The 26,061-nt window shown below is 40.8% G+C and overlaps 2 protein-coding genes across 11 annotated transcripts in view; both read right to left on the bottom strand.

Moving 5' to 3' along the window:
- TSGA13 (testis specific 13) overlaps nucleotides 1-26,061 on the bottom strand; it is a 119,021-nt gene that overhangs the window by 50,458 nt on the left and 42,502 nt on the right. The gene's annotated exons all lie outside the window — the stretch shown is intronic.
- On the bottom strand, nucleotides 396-4,645 carry KLF14 (KLF transcription factor 14). Its single transcript, XM_045865095.2, has one exon. The coding sequence runs from the start codon at nucleotides 3,852-3,854 to the stop codon at nucleotides 2,871-2,873; it is 984 nt and encodes a 327-aa protein (XP_045721051.1). The 5' UTR covers nucleotides 3,855-4,645; the 3' UTR covers nucleotides 396-2,870.

Genomic DNA, 26,061 nt, shown 5'->3' with positions numbered 1-26,061 from the left:
TCTGCCTTCAGCTCAGGTCATGATCCCAGGGTCCTGGGCTCAAGTCCCACATTGGGTTCTTGCTCAGTGGGGAGGCTGCTTCTCCTTCTGCCCCTCCCCCTGCCTGTGCTCTCCCCCCTTCCTTGCTCAGTGGGGAGCCTACTTCTCTCTCTGCCCTCCCCCTGCTTGTGCTCTCCCCCTTTTCCTTGCTCAGTGGGGAGCCTGCTTCTCCCTCTGCCCCTCCCTCTGCTTGTGCTTCCCTCCCTCCTCCCCCCCCCAATAAACAAATAAAATCTTAAAAAAAAAAAAAAAAGACTAGCCTATAAATCTTGCCTCCATTATCTGGCTACTTTAAGTGTTTTGAGTGTCCCCCTCCCCACCATCCCAAGTCCTAGGAGTTGTCATTGGAAGACATGCCACACTTAGATTGTCAGAGACCATCCCCAGACAAAAGTCCCCCAGGTCGAAGAACCCAAATAAGGACACTGCTTAGAAGCTTGAGAATCAAAAGTTATTTATCAAAGGGTGGTTGGAAAAGCCAAGCATTCTTGAGCCCAATTCCAGAACAGTCAGTGGGAGTCTCTCTCCTGTTAGCTTCGTTGTTCATCTACTCAATGGCAGATCTTCTATTGAAGGAGACAAAGGGGAAATGGCAATCCTCAAGGGGGCCCAGAGCGCCCTTCCCATCCAGTCCCAGCTGAGGAGACAAACAGAGCAAAGGGAGGACCCTTCTCACCATCAAAGCCCACCTCCACAATTGGGAACCTCCTCTTCCCATATGTAACTCCAAAAGAGCCCCACCCAGTCTGCTTAGTCTGCATCAGGAAACGTTGACCTCTTCAAAGTCATAGGGCATACCCTTTGGGTCCTTCTTAAGGATCTTTCCCTCACTTAGTGCAGGAGCACCGAGGCCCAATGTCAAGTTGTATCACTCACTCTCTCAAGGAAAACAGAATGCCCAGGACCAGAGGAAGAATAAAATTGGCACTGAAAATTAATCTACCAGGTCAAAAGATAAAGTCTCTTCCCAAATGTCAAACAGTCATTCCCATTGTAGGTCCACATGGTGTGGAAGGGGGGAATGGACTCAACCTGCTAGGAAAACGGTTTTGGGGTTAAACACAACAGGCCAAGTGTTCAGCAGGAACTGGACATTCTAAGGAACTTAGAAGTGATAGGGATTAGGGAGGGAGGGGATACTGGTGGCAGGAAGGGAGAGTGGTGTCCTTTGACTAAGGGCCCAGAGAGAGAGAGGAGGTGAGGTAACTAAGCCTGAGGGAAAGAGTCACTTAGAAAGCCAGATATCTAAGTTCTAGTCCTGGCTTTTGCCAGCAACTCAGCATGAGACTTTAAACTTATCTAGGCTTCGGTGTCTTCATCTGCAAAACAGGGGGAAGCAGTTTGTTTACCGAGATGCCTGTTGCAGTCCTTTGAGATTATGGCACCTTCCACAAATGGGATGGATGGACTATTACAAGACATTCAGGAGGGGGCCACAGGGACCTTACCAGGAGCAGGAAATTCCTTTCAGCCCCACCTCTCATAAAAGGGTCACATGTATACACATTCACACACACATAAGCAGAGTGGCCGACAACTTCATTCATAGCAGCAGAGATACACATAGAAAAATAAATACTGCTGATGCTTGATTCCTGCATTAGGGGCAGAGGGGTCCTGAGGGTGTAACTTGGAGGGACTTCAAGGCAAAGGGAGAAGGGTCCTCTTATTTGATAAAAATTTTCACCTTGCTATTCCTTCCCCAAATCCAGGGCAACCAGATCTTTGGAGAAAGCCACTCTCATCTTCCCCTCCCCAAGCGATTAACTCATTTGCTGCAAAAACAAAAATGCACAGTTCCCAAGGGAAATAAGCCCCTCATTGGCCACTAAGAAATGAACAGAATCTACCACACCTGAGATTACTTGGACTGGGCAGCTGGAACCACATGCCCCTATTTCCCTGAATGTTAACAATGATCCTGAAAGGTCTTGTTTTGGACCTATCTCACCCAAAGTCACCAGAGGGTGAAAGGAGAACTGGCCCAGACCACTCTTCTATTTCTGGTGTTTTTATGGTTGTTTCCAAATTTTTAAAAACCAATCTCACTGTGAGAGTGAGCCAGGAAGTTCCCCTCCCCAAGTAGGAATCCAAATGGGAAAAAGGCGACGGAGGGACGGAGGGACGGAGGGATGCAAGGGCAGGGTTCCAAACCATGCAACAGGACCTGCAAACAGACTCACACCGTTCCCCAGACACCAAGAAGTATCTCCCAGCCATACATTCACATGGACTCTTACATGGCCTCTCCTAGCAGAGGTAGCTGGGGCAATTGGGGAGTGGAGGACATCAACCTCCCATCAACCTGGGATCCCTGTTTAAAAGATACTAAAAATAAATTAGTAAACATTGCTATTTACAGAAATAGAAATCATTTCTGTTTCCAAAGGCCTCTCACCATCCCAGTCGTGGACATTTCCAAGACTGCCACCCCTGATACCCTCGCCAAGGTCCGCCCTGGTGGGTGGGTAAGACACAGAGTCCTTTGAGACTGGGAGCTCCTCAGGCACCTGAGAATTCCAGTTTCACATCTCTGGTTCCAGGGAAGGGAGAATCTTCAGGACTCTGGAGAGTACCGGGGTTCATCCCTTCTCACCAGTTCCAGGGGGCTGTCTTGAGGCAACCCTCCTCTTTAGGTTGATACACGTGTTGTAAGAATTCCTGCTATTTTCGGGCCCCCAGTCCCTCCCCAGGGTCCAACGTGCCTGCCTGGACCGACCCTCGAAGCGGAGGAACCAGTCTTGTGCCTTGGTCTAATGACTCTGGGAAAAGAGGGATGGGCAAAGAAAAGGCAGGGACAACGGCCTGGGGGCTCGTCCTTGCTGGGACGATTAACAGCAATGACTGTCAGACAGGCAGGTGGTGAGGCTGGGCGCCTGGCCGGGGACGGAGCTGGAGCTGTCCACCATGCCGGTGGGTTGCGAGTCGACGCGGGGAGTGCGACGGCGCCCGCGGTACTCGATCATGTCGGGATGATAGGCTGGGTGGCGGCGAGCGTGCTTGGTCAGATGGTCGCTCCGGGAGAACTGCTTGGGGCAGAGGGGGCAGGAGAAGCGCTTCTCGCCCGTGTGCGTCCTGTAGTGGCGGGCCAGCTCGTCGGAGCGCGTGAACTTCTTGTCGCAGTCGAGCCAGTCGCAGGAGAAAGGGCGCTCACCCGTGTGGGTGCGCTGGTGGGACTTCAGATGTGACGACTTGTAATAGGCTTTGTTGCAGCCCGGAAAGGGGCAGCGATGGCGCTTGGCAGCAGGTGTCACCGGCCTCCGACGGGGCACTGGACCTGTGGTGGGGGCGGGGCAGGCCCCAGGGGCCTCGCCGGGGACCACCCCGGGGACGGCAGGCGCTCCGGGGACGGCAGGCGCTCCGGGGACCGCGAGCGCGCCGGAGGAGTGCGCGGGTCCGGAGATCTCCGCCGCGCTGGAGGCCGGGGTCGGCTCTGAGCCCAGGGTCGGGCTGGAGCACCGGGTCGGGCCGGAGGAACCGGACGAGGCGCGCAGAGCTTCCCCCGAGTTCTCCCCGAAGCCCTCCCCAGAGCCGCCGCGCAAGTCAGCCAAGACGCTTGCAGCCAGCAGGTGGGGCGCGGCGCCGCCCGCGCCGGGGCTGGGGGCGGGGACCTGGGGGAGCGGGGGGACCGACGCGGGTCCCGGTGGCCCCGGACCCGGCAGAGCAGACTCCGGCGGCGCCGCACCCACCTCCGAGCCGGCGGCTCCGCCCGCGCCCTCGGGGTCCGGCGCGCGGCGGTGAACCACGGCGCCCGCGGACATGGACACCAAGCACTCAGCGGCGAAGTAGTCCAGGCACGCCACGGCGGCGGACATGCTGGCACCGCCGGGCCGCCGGCGAGCGCCGTCCGAGCGCGGCCGGCCGCGGGCGAGAGAGTTCTCGGGAGCGTCCGTCCCGCAGCCTCGGAGCGAGAAGCAGGAGGCCCGGTGCGCGCCGCCCGCCGCCCGGCGCCGCCGCCGCCGCCGCCCGCGCGGAGCCCGCCCCGCCTGACGCGCCCCTGACGCACCGGAGCCCGCGGGGGCGGCGGGACCCGCCCCGGCCCGCAGGACACCCCCTCGGAACGCGGGGCCCACCGGGCTAAGTCATTTTTAACAGCCTAAGAAATTATCTTGTCTTCGCTTTCTTGCCTCTGCTGGTGAGCCAGGTAATTTTAATAAAGAGAAAACTCCCCGATCGTAACTTCTGGGCAGCCTGCCGGCTTCGCGCGCCCCCCCACCCCCACCCCGCCCCCCCCGCCGCGCCCGCTGGTCGTCCGCCAGCTGGGTGTCCGGCGGAGTCCGAGAAACTTTTTTTTTAAGCGAAAAAAAAATTGCTAATACCTGATATGTCTTTCGATTCATAATTACGATTGTTAAGCGGGCTGGAATTACATTTCATTTCTGTCCACCGCTGTCAGACCGAATTTAAAATATCCCCAAGTGTGCATCAAAAGAAGTTTTCTCACTTAGCAGTTCCACTGTTAATCCGGAGTCGGTACCAATTCCCTAAACAGATCCACTACGTAGCCATTAATTAATAGCATTTTGAACCAGAAACATTTCTAACCTTGAAAAAGCAAAGAATCCTCTCATGGTTGAAATTGAAACTTAAAATCCTTTGAGTAACGATTTAACTATTCAACCAACGAAAGAAAAATGCATGTTTAAACTGCATTAACCTGTCACAGGCATACAAACAAATTTCCACGCTGAAATAGAAATTATAGACTAGCAGCGAGATAAACACATTAAAATGGACTCCCACAATTTTAATAATAGAAAGTCACGTTTCCAATTAGGCAACATCTTTTATTTTTCTTTTGACAAAAAGTAAAAATAAGAAAATGCAGCAAATGATATAGAGTTGCTCATTGTGATTTGTGCAGGGTTTTCTTTTTATGTGATTCGGAATGGGTTTGATTTTTTTTTTTTTTTTTTGCATTTCTTCATTGCTTTTTTTCCTTTGATTTTTGAAAAATTAAAAACACATAGAAAAGCAAACAGGATAATTTCTAAAAATAGTCATAGCACAGTTTTTGATGTACACAAGCTTTACTTTATATAGTGTTGAATTATGTGCATTTTCTTTGTAATTCTTCAGTACTTTTTCTTTTGGAAATTAAAAATACATATACATCAAGAATAACATACATTCGTGTGTTTCCTTCCTAGAATAATCAAATGTAAAATATTTGTCATGTTTGCTTCAGGGTTTTTTAAAAATTATATTAAAAGATTGCAGATAGAGCTAAATGTCACTTTACTTCCCTCCCTAATTCAACTTTCTCCCTCCTTACTTCCCTAGGTAATCAGTATTATAGTGTATTCTTCCAGCATTTATTATTATACCTTTATTACCTAATTGCTTATATATTTATATGTAAATATGTATACCCATGCTTGAGTATTTTAAATTTTCTTTATAAATAGTACACTAGTGTACATGTCATTTTGCAACTTACTTTTTCTCCTCAATATGATTTTGACAACTATCCATGTTGATACCTATAGAATCTGCTTTATTCCTTTCAGTAGTTTTATTAATATTACCAGCTATATTATTTTTATGGAGATTCCATTCTAAGACAGGTAATTATAAAGTTCTTTGCCTCAGAATTTTAAACAATTGACTCAATTTATCTACACAGGTGAAATTTCTATCAGAATTCTTTACTAGCTGCTTTTAATTTTATTATTTGGGAAAAAAGGTAAAGATATTTAAAAATGCACAGACAATATCACAAGCATCCACGTACCTATCATATAATTGGTGAATGTTAACATTTTGCCAGATCTGCTGCAGGTTTTTTTTTTTAATTGAACTATTTAAGATTTCTGATAAAACTGAAGTCCCTTTGTACTCCTCCCCAAATCCATTCTTCACCTTTTTCTCCAAAGGCAAACACTATCATGAATTTAGTATGTAACTTTCCCATCTAGGTTTTATGCTTTTACTATACATGAACCCATAAAAATACAGAATATTGTTTTATTTTTTAAAATGTATATGTGTGGTGTTAGACTGTACATATTCTGACTTGTTTTTTTTTCCCTTCTTGGTATGTTTGTATTCTTTCTCTCCATGTTGATAAATATAAATCAGTTCATTCATTTTAATTGCTATATTGTAGATCCATGCATATAAATGTGCCTTGTTTATTCATTGCCCTATTGATGAATATTTAAGCTGCTGCCAATATTTGGGGCAATGCTAATAGGAACATGCGTGTACATGTGTCCCTTGCATATATGTGAGAATTTCTCTCTGAATCTGCCTAGATGGGGAATTGCTAGGCTACATGCACATGTTCAGTCTTATTAGAGAGTGCCAAATGGTTCTTCAATTTACACATCCACCAGTAGTGGATGAGAGTTGTCTCCCTCACATGAACTTCACCACTTTCTAGATTCAAAATTTTCTCATTTCTGACAATTTGACTTTTTCAAACCCCAGTATCTTCCTGTTTTATTTGCATTTCCCTCACTACTAATAAGGTTGAGCACTTCTTCATATATTGATTGGCTATTAAGATTTCAAGTCTGTGATTTGATTTTTTACAGACCTCATCCATTTCCAATGGGCTGTGTATGTTTTCATTTTTTTCCTTCTTGTTTTATAGGAGTGCGTCCATATACACATCATATTGTCTCAGTCTGTGGCTTCTCTTCTGACGGCTTTTGATGTCTTTTATACTATAGAAAATGTAAAATGTGGTCATATTCCTTGATCTCTTTATAGTTTGTGTCATTTGTGTGTTATAGAAGAACTCTCTCCATTCCTGATACCATGAAGATAGCCTTTTTTTTTTTCTTAACGTTTTGAAGTTTTGCTCTCGACACTTATAAAATAAATTCCCTGGGACTTATTTTTTGAATAGTATAAATTAGAAATTTAATTTTACTCTCCTCCTTCCCCAATATGGAAAACCTGTTGTCCTGACCTGCTTTACTGGACAGTCTTTAATTCCCCCATTAATGTGTAATGCCACCATGATGAAAATTAAATTTCATGTATTCATGGATATGTTCCTACTTTGTCCTTTTCCATTGATCAAACCCATTCTGAGCCAATACCACACTGTTTTAATTATTATGGCTTTATAGTAAGTCTTCATGTCTAGGAGGGCCCCCCCCACCATTTTGTTCATTTTTTAAACTGTACTGGCTATTTTGGGATTTCTATTCTTCCATACTAACTTTAGCATCAGTTTGTCAACTTCTATTGAAAAACCTTTTTGGGGGGCGCCTGAGTGGCTCAGTTGTTAAGCGTCTGCCTTCGGCTCAGGTCGTGATCCCAGGGTCCTGGGATCGAGCCCCACATTGGGCTCCCCGCTCAGCGGGAAGCCTGCTTCTCCCTCTCCTACTCCCCCTCCTTGTGTTCCTTCTCTCACTTTGTCTCTGTCAAAAGAATAAATAAAATCTTAAAAAAAAAAAACCTTTTTTTGGTATTTTGCTAAGTTAAATTTATACATGCACAATTTAAATTTTGGGAGATATGATATCTTTATAAAATTGAGTCATCTAATACATTAATATCACTCTGGTTTCTTCATATCCTTCAATAACATTTCATAGTTTATTTATAAAAATTCTTGCACCTCTGTTAGATTTATTCCTAGGTATATTACAGCTTTTGTTGCTATTATAAGTGGGATCCTTTTTAAATTTTTTAGTTGGCTATTGATGCTGTTTGAAAATATTGATTTTGGAATAATCTTGTTTAGTGAACTTCCTTATCCTTATTAGTTAAATGGTTTATTTGCATATTCTCTTGTATTTTTATATAGCTAATCATATCATCTGTAAATCACGCTCTTAATACCGGTCCCCTTATCTCATTGGATGGGCTAGGACCTCCAATATAACATCAGATAGTAAGGGTGAGAGCAAGATTGTTTTCCTGTTTCTATCTCATCAAGAATATTTCTTTTTTTTAAAGACTATTTATTTATTTGTCAGAGATAGCACAAGCAGGGGGAGTGGCAGGCAGAGGGAAAAGCAGGCTCCCCGCTGAGCAAGGAGCCTGATGTGGGACCTGTTTGCAGAACCCTGGGATCATGACCTGAGCCGAAGGCAGGTGCTTAACCGACTGAACCACCCAGGCTTCCCTCATTGAGAATATTTCTAATGTGCCATTATTATTCATGATATTTGTTGTTGTAAGTTTTTAATAGAAACCCTTTATCTGGTGAAGGAGTTCCCTTCTATCCCAGCTGAGTTTAAAGTAGGAATATTTTAAAACCATGCAATGAATACTAAATTTTATTAAATGGCTTTTTCTAAAACTACTAAGATGATTATAGGTTTTGTCTTTGTTATGTTAATGTAATGGGTCACCGATAGCTTTTTCAAATATGGACCTATCCTTGCATTCTCTGAGATATACCTGGTTTTGCCAAATGTACTATTATTTCTTAAATACACTGCTTCACGCAATTTATGAGCGCTTTTTTTATTTTAGCATCATGCTTGTGATTTGGGCTTATAATTTCCTTTTCTTGCACTGCCTTTGTCCACATTTGGTATCAGGGTTGTATTACCCTCATAAAATGCATTTGGAAATAACCCTTTTTTCTATTTTCTGTAACAGTTTATATGAGGTAGGTATTATTTGTTCCTTGATTATTTGGTAAAGGCTCATCTGTGAAACCATATTTTAAAAATTCAGTTCAATTTGTCTAATGGTTGTTAATTTATTTGAGTTACAATTTCTTCTTGAGTCAATTTTGATAATTCACACATTTCTTTAAAAATTAGATAGTAGGGGGCTGCCTGGATGGCTCAGTCGGTTGAGTGTCTGATTCTTGATTTTGGCTCAAGTCATGGTCTCAGGGTTGTGAGATCCAGCCTGGTGTCTGGGCTCTATGCTCAGCAGGGAGTCTGCTTAAGTTTCTCTCTCTCCCTCTGCCCCTCCACCCCATGCACACTCTCTTTCTCTAAAATAAAACTTTTTAAAAAAGAAATAAAAATTAGATACTATATTTAAGTCTTCAAAATGTTGGAATATGGTTCATAGCCTTCTCTTATTTAAAAATTCTCGGGACACCTGGGTGGCTCAGTCGCTTAAGTGCCTGCCTTTGTCTCAGGTCGTTATCTCAGGGTTCTGGGATCGAGTCCCGGATTGGGCTCCTTGCTCAGTGGGGAGCCTACTTCTCCCTCTGTCTGCCTCTCCCCCTGCTTGTGCTCTCTCTCACACAAATAAAACCTTAAAAATAAATTCTCTACAGTCTCTGTAGTTATATCCTACTTTTCATTCCTGATATATTTGGGAATTCTGTATTTTTTCCTTTGTCTGAACAGAGATTTATCTATATTATTAGATAAACCTATAGAGGTTTGATGTATAGCTCAGCTTTTGTTGATCATATCTGTTTCTTTTTAAATATATATAATTTCTGTATTTATTTTTATTAACCTCTCATACTTTTGTTGAGTTTAATGTTACTCCTTTTTTAAAAAAGTTTTTAATTTAAATGCTTACTATTTAATACTAACTTAAGTTACTATTTAACTTAAATACCATGTTTAATTTAAATACTTACTATTTAATACTAACTTAAGTTACTATTTAACTTAAACACTATGTTAATTTCCGATCTTTCTTATTTTCTAAAATATAATTTGGGGTTATAAAACCCCTTGAAGAGAATTTCCCTTGCTTTATCTGTATCCCACAAGTTTGCAAAATAGTGGTTTCATTGTCATTCAGTTCTAAATACTTTATAATTCCACTGTGACTTCTTAAACACTAAATTTTCAGAAGGGTGCTTTTCCTAGATGACAGGGTGCTTCCTACCAACAGTGTAGAGAAGGTAATATTTACTTTTGTGTAGGTAATCACCTAAGGAAAGCTTTTTCTGGAAAAAAGAAAAGGAAAGAAAAAGGAAGGAGTGCCTCTGTGTTCAAGGTAAGTAGTACCAGAAAAACAAGTGATTTTTAATGAATGTTGTTAGGATCTAGAAATATTATTTTGCTGGTGAGTGTTCCACTGTAGTGTTGGTGTATGTTCTAGATATTTCATTCATTCAGCCAGTTCACATTGATGGCCTTCTATTACCAAGCATTCTTCCAGGAACTGGGAGTTACATTAGTGAACAACAACAACCAAAAAAATCAAAACTTCTCACCCTCGTGGAACTTATATTGTGGTGTAGGTATTTGCTTATATTTTCCTTAATTTGTGGATGTGGCACTGATGTTATGAATTGTCTAGATAATCCTCTTGAATTTTGGAAAAAGCAATGCAAATGAGGGGCTTGGGTTGGAAACATAAATACTGGTTTGGAGGTTGCTGAGGGAGCACATCCAGTCCCAGGGCAAGACATCCAGCCTCTCACTGCTGAGGACCTCCTGGGGGATTTCTCTGGCTGCGAAGAGGCAGAATTGGAGGAAACTGCAGAGAGGAGATGCCTTGTACATAGGTAGTTGCTCTGTAAAGGGAGGGGACTTTTCTTGTTGTCTGTTGTTGTTTCTTGGGATCAAGGGATTCACTGGATAATGAACAGGATGTCGGTTGTTCAAGTTGATGAGAGACTTTGGGGTCTCTCTACAGATGGTATTCTATCCTGTGAGCTATTCTGTAACCAGTGCACATTGGTAGCCTCTCTGGAATTGGCTCTGGAAGTATAATAGGGGATTATTTGAAATGGAAAGTAGGAAAAGGATAATTTCTCAACATAGTGTATACTGTGGTCTTGAAATAAATGTTACAGAAATACTACCTTCCCAAGCCCATTCAGAAACTTCCAGGAGCAACATCCAAGAGATTTTCCTGAAGGCCTTGAGAGGCTGACCTGCCCCTCCCTTTGGTCACAAGTGGTTCCCAGGAGGCACATAGTAGGCATTCTATAACGCCTTTATAGGCAGTAAAGGAATTTATAGGAAATAAATGAATAGGAATACATAAACTGACAGGTTAGTAGCAGTATTCATTCATGATTACCAATCTCAAGTAGATATTCAACATTCCCAGAAATATTGCCAATCTGTTTGCATCTCTGCAGTTTCCTTCCCACCTTTTGGCAAAGCCCAGTCCATTCTCATTAGTTCTAGCCCCTTTACTTCTTGCTTTCTCAGGATCCACAATCCATAATGTATGCCCTCTGTCTCTAGCATGTTCTATCTCTCTTTCTCTGCAGAATAATTGGAATTAACATTCAATAGTGGACTAATATCTCCAATTAAAAAAAAAAGCATGTCTCTCAACTCTCCATTCTCCTCTAGCTATTGCCTCGTAGCCACATTCCCTTTCAAAGCCAGGTATCTCAAGAGCCAAATATGCTCTGTATTTTCACCAATTCCTTACCCCATGTATTATTAAATTCGCTCCAATATTTAGCCCTCACTTTGCTACAGAAATTCTCGCTAAGAGCAACATTGGTGCACAACCATGTGAATGTACTTTAATGCCACTGAACTGTATACCTAAAATGTTTAAAATGGTACATTTATGTATATTTTACCACTATTTAAAAAACCCCTCTTTTCTCAAAAAGAAAAAAAAATCAACATTGATCCATGTTGCTGAGTCCAATCCTCAAATTACTAGAAGTCTCAAGAGCAGTTGAGTAATCCTTGAAACATTCTCTTTTGGCTTCTGTGAAACTGCATTCTTTTGGGCTTATTTCCATCTTTCTAACTGTTCCTTCTCAGTCCTAATTGCTCATTTCTCCTCCTTTACCTAATGTTTAAAATGTAAAGTTTGGCAGAATTCTATACAATGCCCTCTTCTCTCAATTCTACCCACTCTCTCTAGGTAATTTTTAACATTTCCCATGACTTAGGTACACCCATATACCAACAATTTATGAAATTACAATCTTTACACCAGGTCTATTTTCCAGAGATGTCAGGTAGTCCTAAGTCCCTCTTGACTTCTTGATAACTCACCATCCTTCCTGTGATGTCTTATAGTTATCACAAACTGAATATATTCACAATCTGAGTTCTTGGTTGGTACCCCAAATCTACTCCTCCTGCAGTCTTTCCTGTCTCAGGAAATAGCACTTTCATTCAGCCTATCCCTCAAGCTGGGAAACTGGGGGGTCATCCTTGACACCTCCCTCTCAGCCCCTGCATTTAATTCATCTTCATGTTTGGTTAATTCTACCTTCAAAATATACCTTGACCATTCACTTTTCTCATTTTCCCTGCCAATACCCTAATCCAAACCACCATGATATTTGGTCAAACTACTATAATAATGTATCATATTTGTGGGTTCTGGGTATTAGGATGTGGACATCTTTGGGGAGTCATTATTTTTGCCAATGCAAGGCTGAAGCGGAGTAAGTGAAGGAAAAGAGATGGTAAGAGCAGGGTAAGAGATGAATGAGTTCAGGGATCTGGGTGGATGGGAGGCAGGTCATATAGGACCTTATCAATCCACGTAAAGAGAGATGGCAAGTCTAGGGAGAATTTTGGGCAGTGACACGATCTGAATTACTTTTTTAGAGGTTCACCCTGGTGGCTGTGTAGCAAATAGCCTAGAGGGTGGGCAAGAGTGGAAGCAGGAGAGTGGTTAACTGCTGCAAGAGTCCAAGCAAAAGATGATGATGCTTTAGACCAGAGTGGTAGCGGGGAAGGTGGGGAGATGTGGTCAGAGCCTGGATGTCTTTTGCTGTGAGCACGCAAGATACCTGCTTGCCTGTGTGTTAGATGCAGGGTAGAAGAGAAGGTGAGGACTCATGAAGGACTCCCAAGAATTTCAGTCCAGGAACTGGAAAAATGTATTTTTTTTTTTAATTTTGAGATGAAGAAGACTTTCGAAGAAGCAGGATATAGGAGGTGGAAAGTGGGAGTTTGGCTTTGGAGACTTTGAGGTGCCGTGTGGACATCTAAGTGGAGATGCTGAACCAGCTGTCAGATCTGTGAATCTGAAGCTTTTGCAGTTAGAAGCTGCATCCCTGGCTGAGGAACAGAATAAAAGCAGTTTTTAAAAAGCTACATATTTGTGGGGCACCTGGGTGGCTCAGTTGGCTAAACTTCTGACTCTTGATCTCCGCTCAGGTCTTGATTTCAGGGTGGTGAGTTCAAGCCCCACGTTAAAAAAAGAAAAAAGCTACTTATTTTTATATGTAATTTCTGGAGGACAGGAATTCTAACTCTTGGTAGAGTTTCTCAAAATGCCACATATAATTATATGTATAATATTTTTTAGTAGAATAAGACATTAAGTATTTTTAAAATTTAGTATTAAACTATAAAAATCTAGTATTTTCTATTTTACATAATCTAATAATTTAAATACATTGTTTTAGATTCTATTTCAACTCTTGGTAAAAACACCTGTGTTCTTAGCTGTCAGGTTTCTTTTAGACACAGCTGGACTTCTTGCATGTTACATTCAGGCTGGTGTTAACTTACAAGTTTAAGTGAAGTACACATGACCTTATGAAAAACAGGTGAGCCTTTAGTGGACTAATTTCAAATACTTTTCAGTGCCTGCAGTGTTTTGGGCTTTAAAAAATAACCATCGACAGGAAGAATTAGCACACAGTAAATAACTGGTAAATATTTTTACATAACGAGTCAGAGCAAAAGCCCAATGAGGTGTCTATATTAAAAAAAAAGTGGGTGATAGAAGGTTCTACAGTAGAATAGCCCAATAGTTCAGCAGTACGTGTGGAGTCTAACAAGCCAGATTCAAATCCTGGCACAAGACATAGGACCCTCTCCTTTGACATGGAGAAATAGAAGTTGGTGCAGCAATTTGACAACTTGTTAGGATGACAGTGAACCTACCCTGTGACTTAGAAATTGCATGCCTCGATATATGCCTTAGAGAATTTCTTGTCCTTGGCCCTAGGAAACAGCTGCAAATATGTTCGGTGTAACATTTGCCATGGATTTTTGAAGCAATCTACAGATTCATAAAAATGCAAGGCAGTACTATATGGTAGTAAAAATAAATGATGAACCCAAACGAGCTAGATCATGGAGAATGTTTTCTGCTCAGTAAATAGGGCAGGGGGGGAAAAACCTAAGATTTTAGAAGAATGTGTCTAATATGATTAGCATTTACACAAAGGTTAAGTACATGGGAACTATTACCAAATTAGCATATTATAGTTGTTAATAACACAAACCCTACAGCCAGGCGGCCAGGTTCTGGGGCAGTCGCTTAGCTGGTCAGCTGCTGTGTGACCTTGATTAAGTAACATCTCCTCATTTGTAAAAGGAGATAGTAATAGCACCTACTTCATTGAGTTGCAGTGAGAACTTACTAGTTAATATACGCAACGTCATTAGACTATCTGTAGGCATGTAGTAAGCACTGTGTTAGTTATTCTATATTGTTTAGCTATGTATATCCATAGTATATCCATATATTAAAAGTATAATCCACTAACGGATATAACAAACACCATATCTCAGGCAGTTATCTCTGGTGCGGAAGGAAAAGGAATGGGATTTCAATGAATTCTTTAGTGCTTTATTTATTTTTTGAAAACCCAAAGTGAAGAAGGCAAAATGATAAGATTTGTCAATAAGGATGGCGGCTCTGCTCCTGTTTGCTATATTACTCTCTGCTCTTTTCCGTGTGCATGAAATTTTAAAAACAAATCCCAGGACAGAGCCTGGGATATTACATGCACAAAAATATTTGCTAAATGAATTAGTGATTAAGCAGTGGCATGGACTGGGGACACAGCCCTAGCAGCATCCAGTTGGAAGTCCCCTTTATTCTGCTTTCTAGCCCCTGAGGAGGAGAGCAGTGACATCCGTGGCCATTAGGAGGGAAAACTTCTCTTCAGCAACAGTGGATTCAGGGAGACTATGGAGCAAAGCTTTCAAGGTTCTGAAGGAAAATTATTTTGAACTTAGAATTCTATACCCAGGTGAACTCATCATTCAAGTGTGAGAGCAAAATAAAAACACTTTCAGAAATGTAAGGGTTCAGAAAATATACCACTCAAGCACCCTCTCTGGAAGAATAACTAAGCAGTGTATTTCAGGAAAATGAAAAAGGAATCAAAGAGGAAGGCGTGAGGGACACAAAACACAGCAAAACTTGTGGTGAAATTTAAAATCATTGTTGAATGAGGAGAGTGGGGGCAGGAGGAGACAATCTGGAATTAAAAACTCTGTGATCTTTACTGGGGAGGTAGCAGAGGCAAAGGAGAAAAGGAAAAGCATGAAAAGGTTCTCGCCTTATTCAGAGAGAAGGTTAGTTGTATTCATTAATTGAAGATATTGATTTTATAAAACAAGTTTAAGTATGTGCTTAAAAATTAGAGTAACCACTAGAAACATTGAAATAGTATATATAACTTCCTAACCATAAAAGAAAAAAAATAAATAGGAAAATGTCATCAATTCAGCAAAAGGGGAAAGGAAAAAAAGGGGAAATAAAACAAAGCAGGCTAAACAGAATATGAAGATGCAAGAATTAGCTCAAAGTGTCAGTCATCACAATGTGAGTGGATTTACTAAGCCTGTGAGAACACAGAGCCCCTCAGATTGGAAAGGAAATGAAAGAGAAGCCCCAAACCCTAAAGAGCTATATGCAGTCTACCTAAAACTCCTAAAACAAAATGACCCAGGAATTAAAGATTAATAGAAACAGATGTAACAAAGAAAACCAAATTAATATTTTAAGTAGAAATTTTAAAAGGCTATGGAAGATCTGGTTAATATTGTTAAGAGACATTATACTCAAGAAATAATGGAGATACATACATATATATATATACATATATACACACACACACATATATATACTTACATGGGATATTTACAAAGAAAATTACAATGAAGTAGAAATTATACAACTTAGGTTCACTGACCACATGCATAAAATTATTGAACAAAAAAAAAATAGTAAATGACAGACCAAAAAAACCCTCTATCCTCTTGAAAATGAGAAAGCACACTTCTAATTAACTTGGATTAAAGAGGAATTAAAATTGAAATTACAAACTACTTAGGAATGAACAAACGAGCACACTACATTTCAAGATCTGTGAGTGCTGCCAAAGTGGTGCAAATGGAAAGATTTACAGCTTTAAGTGCTTGTAGAAAACAGAAATTGTGAAAATAAACAAACTAAGCATTTGACTCAAGAGCCAGAAAAAGAATAGGAAAAATAAACCCAAAGAAATGAAAGAGAATAAGAATAAAAGTAGAAATTAATGAAATTTTTAAAAATGGGGCTTCATTACTAAAACCAATTACTATTTCTTTATCAAAATCAATAAAATAGATGAATTCTTGGTGAATCAGATTAAGGAAAAAGAAGATATAAATAATGGAAGGAACAAGAAATGTGGGGGAAAGCTGAATGATTGCTATGTATAATTTTAAATAAAAACAATTTAAAATTAAGATGAAATATTTGATCCATAAAAGTACAAATCACCAAAGTTGGTTCAATAAGCAGGAGAAAACCTACAGACCATCTACCTAAAAATAAATGGAAAAATTATTTAAAAACTACTAAAAAAAATGCACCAGACCCAAGTAGTTTGCAATCTAGAGCTACCAAAACAAAGAAACAGATATTTTCCAAAATATATAAATAGTTCTAACCCATAAGACAGATTGAAAGCTTTCCAATTCATCTAAGAGGTAGATATTACCCTAGTTCTAAAATCAGATGAATACAGGATAAAAAAAAGTTAATTTCACTGATGAACATAAATACAAAATTTCTAAATAAATTGTTAGCATATCAAATCTAGCAGATATTAAAAGAATACTGCATCATGCCCAAATTGAGCTCATCCCAGGAGAGAAAGAGTTGTCTGAAAATAGAAAATACATTAATAGAATTCATTGTATCTCTGAAGAGAAAAAGATGATTATCTCAATAGGTGCCCCCCCAAAAACAGAGTTAATAAAATACAGTACACATTCCTAGTTTCAAAAGGATGTCTTAGTAAATAGGTCATAGAATAAAGCATCCTACATTTGAAAAGGTGTCTCTACCAAAAATCTACAACAAACAATGCTTAATCATAAAATACTTGAAACATTCCCATTAAAATGGGGAACAATGGCTCCTAGCACTCCCATTTAGCATTGAACTAGATGTCCATTAAATGCAATAATGGGGGAAAAAAGGCAAAAAAATAAGATCTAAATTTTGGAAGAAAGATACAAAATTGTCACTTTGGGCAAGTGATATTTCCATCTACCCGGAAAAATCCAAGAAAAGTGAGAAACTTTTGAACTAGTAAGATATTGATAAGATGACTAAAGGTCTTCATGAAGGAAAGCATACAATGGAATTGAAGTGCATACAAAGAGACCTGAATAAATGGAGAAATACGCACTGTTTCTTAACAGAAGAGCTCAGTGCCATAAACTAATAATTTCCCCAAATTTATAATTTTAATGCTGTCCTGAACAATATTTCAACAGGTGTCATATGGAATTTGGTAAGCAGATTCAAATTTATCTGGAAGAGGAAAATGGCGAATGACATTTTCCAGCAGATATTAAAACATATCATCAAGCTTTGGTAATTGACTCAATGTAGACTGGCAGAGGAGTAGACCAATAAATTGATGGAACAAAAGAGATGGTCCAGAAATATGTATTTATGAGAGATCAATGTATGATAAAATGACATTTCAATTGAGTGAAGTGATAGACAATGTATTTAACAGTTTCAACAATTAGTTAATCGTTTGGGTGAAAATAAAGTTCAATCACTTCCACATACAATGTAAAAATACATTCAGGGTGGATTAGGGATCTAAGCATAAAAATTTTAAAGTTCTGGGATAATTAATAATCTCCATAGATGTAGAATAAGTATTTGGCAAGATTCAAAATCCCTCATGATTAAAAACTTAGAGGGCACGTATTGAATGGCACACTGAGTGTTACATGCAAACAATGAATCGTGGAACACTACATAAAAAAACTAATGATGTAATGTATGGTGGTTAACATAACATAATAAAATAAAATTTTTAAAAAACTTAGAAAACTCATATCAACTATACTTCAATTAAAAAAAAATTAACTTAGGAAACTAGCATTAGAAAAGAGTTTCCCTAATTGGATAAAAGCCATCTATCAAAAAAACTACATTGAACTTAATGATGAAAGACCAAATGATTTTCCTGAGATTGGAAACAAGCCAAGGATGTTCCCTCTCAACTCAGCTTTACACTGGCGGTTTTAGCGAGGGCAATGATGCAAGGAAAGGTATACAGCTTGGAAAGGAAGAAATAAAACTGTCTATTTTCAGACATGATTATCTACTTAGAAAATCCCAAAGAATCTACCAAAAAGTTACTAGAACTAATGAGTAATTTTTGTAAGATTGCAGGACACAAGGTCGAGAGATAAAAATCAATAATATTTCTGTATACTCACAGTGAACAAAAATCAAAATTAAACAGTATTATTTATCACCCCAAAATTTCATCATTTTAGTACCTCCTTAAAATGAAATATTTAGGGAGCACCTGGGTGGCTCAGATGGTTAAGCGTCTGCCTTCAGCTCAGGTCATGATCCCAGGGTCCTAGGATCGAGCCCCGCATCAGGCTCCCTGCTCCGCGGGAAGCCTGCTTCTCCCCCTCCCACTCCCCCTGCTTGTGTTCCCTCTCTCGCTGTGTCTCTCTCTGTCAAATAAATAAATAAAATCTTAAAAAAAAAATCTAAAGTGTTAAAAAAAATGAAATATTTAGTACACGTTTAACAAAATCTGCATTTTCTGTGTAATTAAGACTATAAAACACTGACGAAAGGAAGCAGATACCTAAATAAATACTGTCTCCATGGATTGGAGGACGCAATATTGTGAAGGTGCCAATTTTCCCAAAACTAATGTGCAGATTCAGCGCAAGACTAATCAAAATCCCAGTAGGATTATTATTTTTTTAGATACCATATATAAAGTTAACATGGGGAGATGAAGAAACTAAAATAACCAAACAGTTTTGGAAAAGAAGAGCAAGGTCGTAGGACTCATACTATCTGATTTCAAGAGCTATTATAGAACTACAGAGATCAGGACAGGGTAGGTCTGTGATGTGGTAAGAAGATAGACACAGGACTCATGGAACAGAAGAGAGAGTCCAGAAATAGATCAAATTGGCCAGCTGCTTTTTGACAAAGGTGCAAACACAATTCAATGGAGAAAGGAGAGTATTTTCAATTGTTGGTGCTCAAATAATTGGACGTCCATATGCAAAAACTGAACCTCAGTTCAGACCTTTCACCTTATACCACAATAATTAAAAATGGATCACAAACCTAAATGTAGAATCCAAAACTATGAAACTTCTAGAAAAAAAAAATCTTTGTGAACTTGGGTTGGGCAGAGATTTCTTAGATACAATGCAAAAAGCATGATCCATAACAACGACGACAACAAAAATTGTAAATTGGACTTCATCAAAATTAAAAATTTCTCTGCAAATGAATTTGTTAAGAGAATGCAAAAACAAGCCACAGACTGGGAGCAATATTTGCATATTATATATCTGACCAAGGACTTGTATTGAAAAAAACATAAAGAGAGCGCCTGGGTGGCTCAGTTGGTTAAGCGACTGCCTTCGGCTCAGGTCATGATCCCAGAGTCCTGGGATCGAGTCCCACATTGGGCTCCCGGCTCAACGGGGAGCCCGCTTCTCCCTCTGACCCTCTCCCCTCTCACGCTGTTTCTCCCTCTCTCTCAAATAAATAAATAAATAAAATCTTTAAAAAAAGAAAGAAAAATATAAAAGGACTTTTAAAATTCAATACTAAATAAACCCACTTTTAAAAACAGACAAAAGATTTGAACACTTCAGCAAATAACTCATATGGATGGCAAATAAATACAACAGAAGATGCTCACCAGCATTAGTTGAGGGAAATGCAAATTAAAACCACAATGAGTTGCCACTATACACTTATTAGAATTTTTTTTAAAAAACTGACAATACTAACTGCAGAGCATCTAGAACTCTCGTGCTCTGCAGGTGGGAATGCAAAATAGTACAGTGACTTTGGAAGACAGTTTGATGGCTCATTACATTAAGCACACACTTACAACATAATCCAGTAATCCCTCTCTGAGGTATTCAGCCAAGAGAGATGAAGACTTATATTTGCCCAAAACCTTTATGTGATGTCCTGTAATGTCTTTATTCATAATAGCCCCAAACCAGAAACAACCCAAATGCCCTTTGGCTGGTGAATGGATCAACAAACTTTGGTACTTCCATACAATGGAATACTATACAGCAATAAAAATAAAAACTGCCAATGCATGCAAAAACATGTATGAATTCCATATGCATTATGCTAAGTGAGAGAAGTCAGATAAAAGGCTGCATACTTTATGATTCTGTTCACATGAGAAATCCCTGAAAACCGATCAGTGGTCGCCATTGGTTGGGAGTGGGAAGAAAAGCATGGTTGAACTTGGGGATCTATAGAACTGTTCCATGTCTTGTTTGTAGTAATGGTTACTTGGCTGTATGAATTTTTAACTCATAGACTAGTATACTACACAGAGAAAATGTTACTGTATGCAAATTTTAAAATGTGAATTAAAAAGTAGCTGTGAAAAAATGTAGACTATCTCTCTCATTGAGCAGTAGGAAAGGCAGACAGAAACCTAGAGGCTTTGAAAGAAAAGATGCACAGATATATGAGTACCACAAAATATTAAACTTTTGTAGGACAAACATCACTATAAACAAATAAAAATCGGGCCATGGACTCAGTGACCATATAATGTCAGCATATATAACAGCCCAAGAATTAAGACCCAAAATACAAGGAGTGCCTACAAATTAACTTGCAAAAAGATGAATAAGACCCAAAAAGATGAATGAAACTGTGAGATAATAAATCTATATTGTTTTAAACTGCTTTAAAAAAGATAAAAGGACAAATGGGCAAAGTACATGCAGCACAGGGTAAAATTAAAAGCACACAAATTTCAGGAAAGAACCAAATGGTCAATAAACATGAAAAGATTCACTGTCACACAGTGTGCTATGAATTAAAGCAATACTATAATACCATTCTCAGCCATCAAACTGCAAAACCTTTAGACTGTTAAAAACCAGCTAGTAAGGATGTGAGGCTACACATACTCCCATCGAGTTTTTTAAGTGTATAATGGTACAACATTTTGAAGGATAATTCAGTAGTAGCTATCAGAAACTTCAGTGTACATATTTTTTGACTCAGTAATTTCACTTCTTGGTATTAACTATAGCAATATTTGCAGGGGTGCGCATAGATATAAAAATATTTTTTATTAAAGCATTGTAGAAGTTAAAAATCAGAATCTACTTAAACATCTGTGAGCAGAAGAATGGTTAAATAAATTAGGTAAATCTATTTCATGGACAGCTATGACAGATGACAATATGTTAGGACTGATCCAGTACTGTATCCATTTATTTACCAAAAAACACATTGTTAAATGAAAAGGCAAGTAGTAATCAATGTATATTGATCCTATTTGTGTTTTTCAAAAATCTACAAATCTGTACAGAGAAAGAGAGAGAGAGAGAGAAAGGTCTGGATAAATACTAATCAGAGTTAGGGCAGTGGTTCTCTGTGGGGAGGGCAATGAGATTGTGGAAACTCACTTTTCACTTTACATACTTTGGTCTTATTTGAACTGTAAAAATGCAAATGTATTTATGTTTTACTTGTATAGTTTTTTAAATTAATGAAATAGTATTCAAATATATCTTTACATTCTAAAGTAAACCCAAGTAAAAAACACAAAGGTATATAATTTCCAAATCAAAATGGGGCTGGGGTGCCTGGGTGGCCCAGCTGGTTAAGCATCTGCCTTTGGCTCAGGTCATGATCCCGGGGTCCTGGGATCGAGTCCCGCATCGGGCTCCTTGCTCCACAGGGAGTCTGCTTCTCCCTCTGCCTCTGCCTGCAGCTCCCCCTGCTTGTGCGTGCGCGCTCTCTCTCTCTCTTTCTGTCAAATAAATAAATCTTAAAAAAAAAATCATAAATGGGGGGGAGGTAAACTTGATTACTATAGTAAGAAAAACAAAAAAGAGAAATAACCAGGAAGCAGTGAAAATAGGAACCATAAGATAAATCGACAGAACAAAGACCAGGTATAACTTACGTCGTGATAAATGTTAATGGCTTTAAAATCTCTATCAAAAAACTTTCAGAGTAAGTGGGGAAAAAAAAGAAATTTAGTCATGAGCTATTTCCAAAATGAATCTCTCTCTCTCTCTCTCTATATATATCTCAATAACGAATACACACAGATACACACACACCCAAAGTGTAAGGGATGGTGCAAGTTAATGCAACCAAAGGGGAGCCATCCATATGTGCTAATATTAAAATCATATAAATAGGATTTGGGCCCAGAACATTAAATGGAACAAATCTAATTATTTTTATATTGATAAATGATAGCATGTACTACAAAGACGATACAGCCAAGAACATAAATGCCTCCAAAGAGAGAACTGATTGGCTACATTATGTTACCTATTTATTTACAATGTAACTCTGCATGGACACTAACCGGCTAATGTATAACAATAAACAATGGCAGGAAAATACGTTATAAACTATGAAGGAAATACACATGTACTGTCAATACTGTGTGATCTCAATTTTGTTTTAAAATTTTTCAAAAAGAGAAAGAGTACTGGAAGGACCACCGTGTCAGGGTTGTCCCTTGAGGGTGTGGGGTGCAGGAAGGACAAACGTGCTGAAGCAGCCCTAAAACAGGGCACTCACCCACACACGAGGGCGTGCAGGCTGGGATCAGACAGCTCTACCTTTAACCTGACCCAGCCATGGCTGGTAGTTCCCTTCCTTTTGTGTCTCAGACTTCCAGCAGCCTAGATTTCGTGATTCCCTTAACAGGGCAGCCTGGTGACAGCCTGTAATCTCTTTTCCTGAGACTAGTACCTACCCTAGTGAGCTATCACTCTTTCCCTATGATTTATGTGGTTTGGGGATTTGGCTCCATTACTGATGTTCCAGGATATCCCATGAGGGGTGCCAAAATTGCAGAAGGGCCCAGATTGACCTGGAAGCATGTAGGTGATCATAGGATAGTGCTCTACGGCACCAGGTGCCCAGACTCCATGAGAAAAACAAGATGGCCATGGATTCCTTTGAGGACAAATATCCACATTGGTCTTGGAGGTCCTCCTGGAAGTCTTATTCTTTTTCTCTCTCCTCTAACAACTCCATAGCTTCTTCTGGGGATTGACCTGTTACAGTGCTGGGAAGGGACTAACGAGGAGAAAATTGAGAAAACATTACGTGGAAAAAGTGACTCAATTTATATAACCTGACCTCAACATGGGCTCCTTCGGATGAAGCTTCAGGCGGTATCCTGCCTCTCCTGGGATGCCAGGCAGCATCACAAGGGGGAAAAAGTGTCCCTAGGTCCCTCTCTGAGTGATCTTGAAGCGCTGGAGTTTAAGAGGCATCCTAGAACTAGTACCAATAGGGACAGAGGAATTGAAGTTACTGGCAAGAGAGTGGATGAGGAAGAAATGGGCCTCTGACAGCCTGATTCCTTCCTTTAGGACTTCAGAGGAAATAATTAGAAGAAGATGAGCACCAAAATGACAGTCAGGGTTGACTTTGTGGGACCAAGGGAAAACAAATCTTTGCAAGAGTGACATAATTCCAGGGGCAGAGTGTACGAATCTACCACTCTGGGGCACAGATGCAGGGTTAATTGGAGTGGAACATTACTACTTAGTGCATGAGGGACAGAAAGGACCAAATTTCGGGAGAGAGGTTTGAAAGAGACATCAAAGACACGTGGACTGGAAATCTCCCTTTTTCATTAACCATCTGTGACTGTGGGCAAATCCCATAGAAGGGTTGCTCTTAAAGTTGAGCCTGCACCAAAAGCACTCAGAGGACTTGTTAAAATGCAGATTCCCCCACCCCTAAATTTCTGATGTGGTAGGAGGGGCAGTGGGGCCTTAGAATTAGCTATTTTTTTTTTAAGATTTTATTTATTTATTTGACAGAGAGAGAGAGCGCACAAGTAGGCAGAGAGGCAGGCAGAGGGAGAGGGAGAAGCAGACTCTCCACTGAGCAGGGAGCCCAACGCGGGGCTCAATCCCAGGACCCTGGGATCATGACCTGAGCCGAAGGCAGCCGCTTAACCGACTGAGCCACCCAGGCGCCCCAGAATTAGCATTTTTAATAAGTTCCCAGGTTGATGCTGCTGTGGTCTGGAGACCACGCTCAGAGCACTTCTGGTTTAGAATCCCAGTGGGCAGGTAAATAAAATGAGTGAATGTGGATCTCAAAAAGCCCTTTCTTAGGGTGCCTGGGTGGCTCAGTTGGTTAAGCATCTGCCTTCAGCTCAGGTCATGATCCCAGGGTCCTGGGATCAAGCCCCACGTCGGGTTCCTTGCTCAGTGGGAGCCTGCTTCTGCTGCTCCCCCTTCTTGGGCTCTCTCTCTGTCAAATAAATAAATAAAATGGTTTTCTTTTAAAGCCCTTTATTAATTCCCAAGTCCTAGATCCAGGTCCTAAAGGTCTTTCTAATACGGGGTTGTTAGAGAATGACCCCTTTTATATTTAAATGGGAGGCACTGGCTGGCTGTTTAGGCAGTGACTTCAGAGGTGCTGTCCCTGTCCCATATATCAGGTCTTTTTTTTTTTTTTTTAAAGATTTTATTTATTGGGGCACCTGGGTGGCTCAGTCATTAAGCGTCTGCCTTCGGCTCAGGTCATGATCCCAGGGTCCTGGGATCGAGCCCCACGTTGGCTCCCTGCTCTGCGGGAAGCCCGCTTCTCCCTCCCCCACTCCCCCTCCTTGTGTTCCCTCTCTCATTGTGTCTCTGTCAAATAAATAAAATACTAAAAAAAAAGATTTTATTTATTTGACACAGGGAAAGAGAGAGAACCCCAGCAGGGGGAGCAGCAGGCAGAGGGAGAGAGAGAGAAGCAGAATCCCCACTGAGCAGGGAGCCCAATGTGGGGCTCCATGTGGGGCTCGATCCCAGGACCCTGGGATCATGACTGGAGCCAAAGGCAGACACTTAACCGACTGAGCCACCCAGGCGTCCTCAGGTCTGACCATTAATCTCATAGGCTTAATAGAGCCACAGATTAAGGGATAAGGGATGATAATCTAGATTTTTCATAAAAATTGATGCAAGACCCTCCCAACATGCTGGGAAGCTCCAGTGGCCTCCCTAGGCTTCAAGTGCATTTCTAGGGACTCATTTCTCAGAGTTGCCTTTGGTTCTGAGCTCTCACCCAGAGCCCCAGAGCTCTCACCGTCTGTTGCTGTTCCCTTCTTTCCACTGCTCACGACCAGAGTGTGGGACTCTGTTCCCGTTCCTCCTTCCCCACGTGCCACTCACAGAAGATGCTGGAGGCGGATGGAGCAGACATCTCTGGTTTTGTCTAACAGCCCCCTTTTGGAATGTTTGGGTGTCCTCCCCCACTGGCCGAGCAGAAACCAGCTTCCCAGGTTTCAGGTACAGGGAAAGTGGCCACCGCAGACCTCGGAGCAGTGGGCCAGCTGGGTCCCCAGGGCAGCCTCGGGCTTCAGCCATTCCTTGAGCTCTTTGATCTGCTTCATAGCTTACAATACAAAGTGCTGTTTTAAAGTTAGCCATGTTCTTGCTTGTGAAGAAAAAAAGAAAAAGCCACAAACTGGAGGTTTGGGATCTGCAAGAGGTTTATATTGGAGCAATACAAATAACTTAAAGTGGAATATTAGACAGCCTTGTGGATTGAAAAACAAGTCTTTTGGCCACTCTGCCACAGGACTGTCTCTGTTCACATTTCCTTATGGCTTTCGTGGCCTCCCATGTGGTCCAACCTCACTTCCCCTCCACTCTTCCCCTCCACTCTCTCCCGAAAGTTCACCTGCTCATTAATGTCTCCTGCAGAGCCGTATGGCTGTCCCTCTGCATCCCCACCTTCCTCACAGCCATGCCCGTGGAGTGTCACCTCCACATCCAAGGTGATCGATCTCTCAAGGTCTTCTCAAAGAAGATAATTCCCTCCTAAAGAGGAACTTTGGTGCCTGCTGTTCAAATAACATACATATATATATTTTTTTCACCCTGCAACAAAATGAATGCCTCTTATGTATCAGATCTT

This window comes from Mirounga angustirostris, unplaced genomic scaffold (genome assembly GCF_029215605.1).
Source record: "Mirounga angustirostris isolate CCGP_5_RB_7025 unplaced genomic scaffold, mMirAng1.0.hap1 SCAF_12, whole genome shotgun sequence".
Classification (NCBI taxonomy): domain Eukaryota; kingdom Metazoa; phylum Chordata; class Mammalia; order Carnivora; family Phocidae; genus Mirounga; species Mirounga angustirostris.
This window is presented reverse-complemented; position numbering and strand designations above follow the sequence as displayed.

What these genes read in the sequence shown, in the direction of transcription:
- KLF14 (XM_045865095.2), bottom strand. Translation starts at nt 3,854, where the DNA reads ATGTCCGCCGCCGTGGCGTGCCTGGACTACTTCGCCGCTGAGTGCTTG.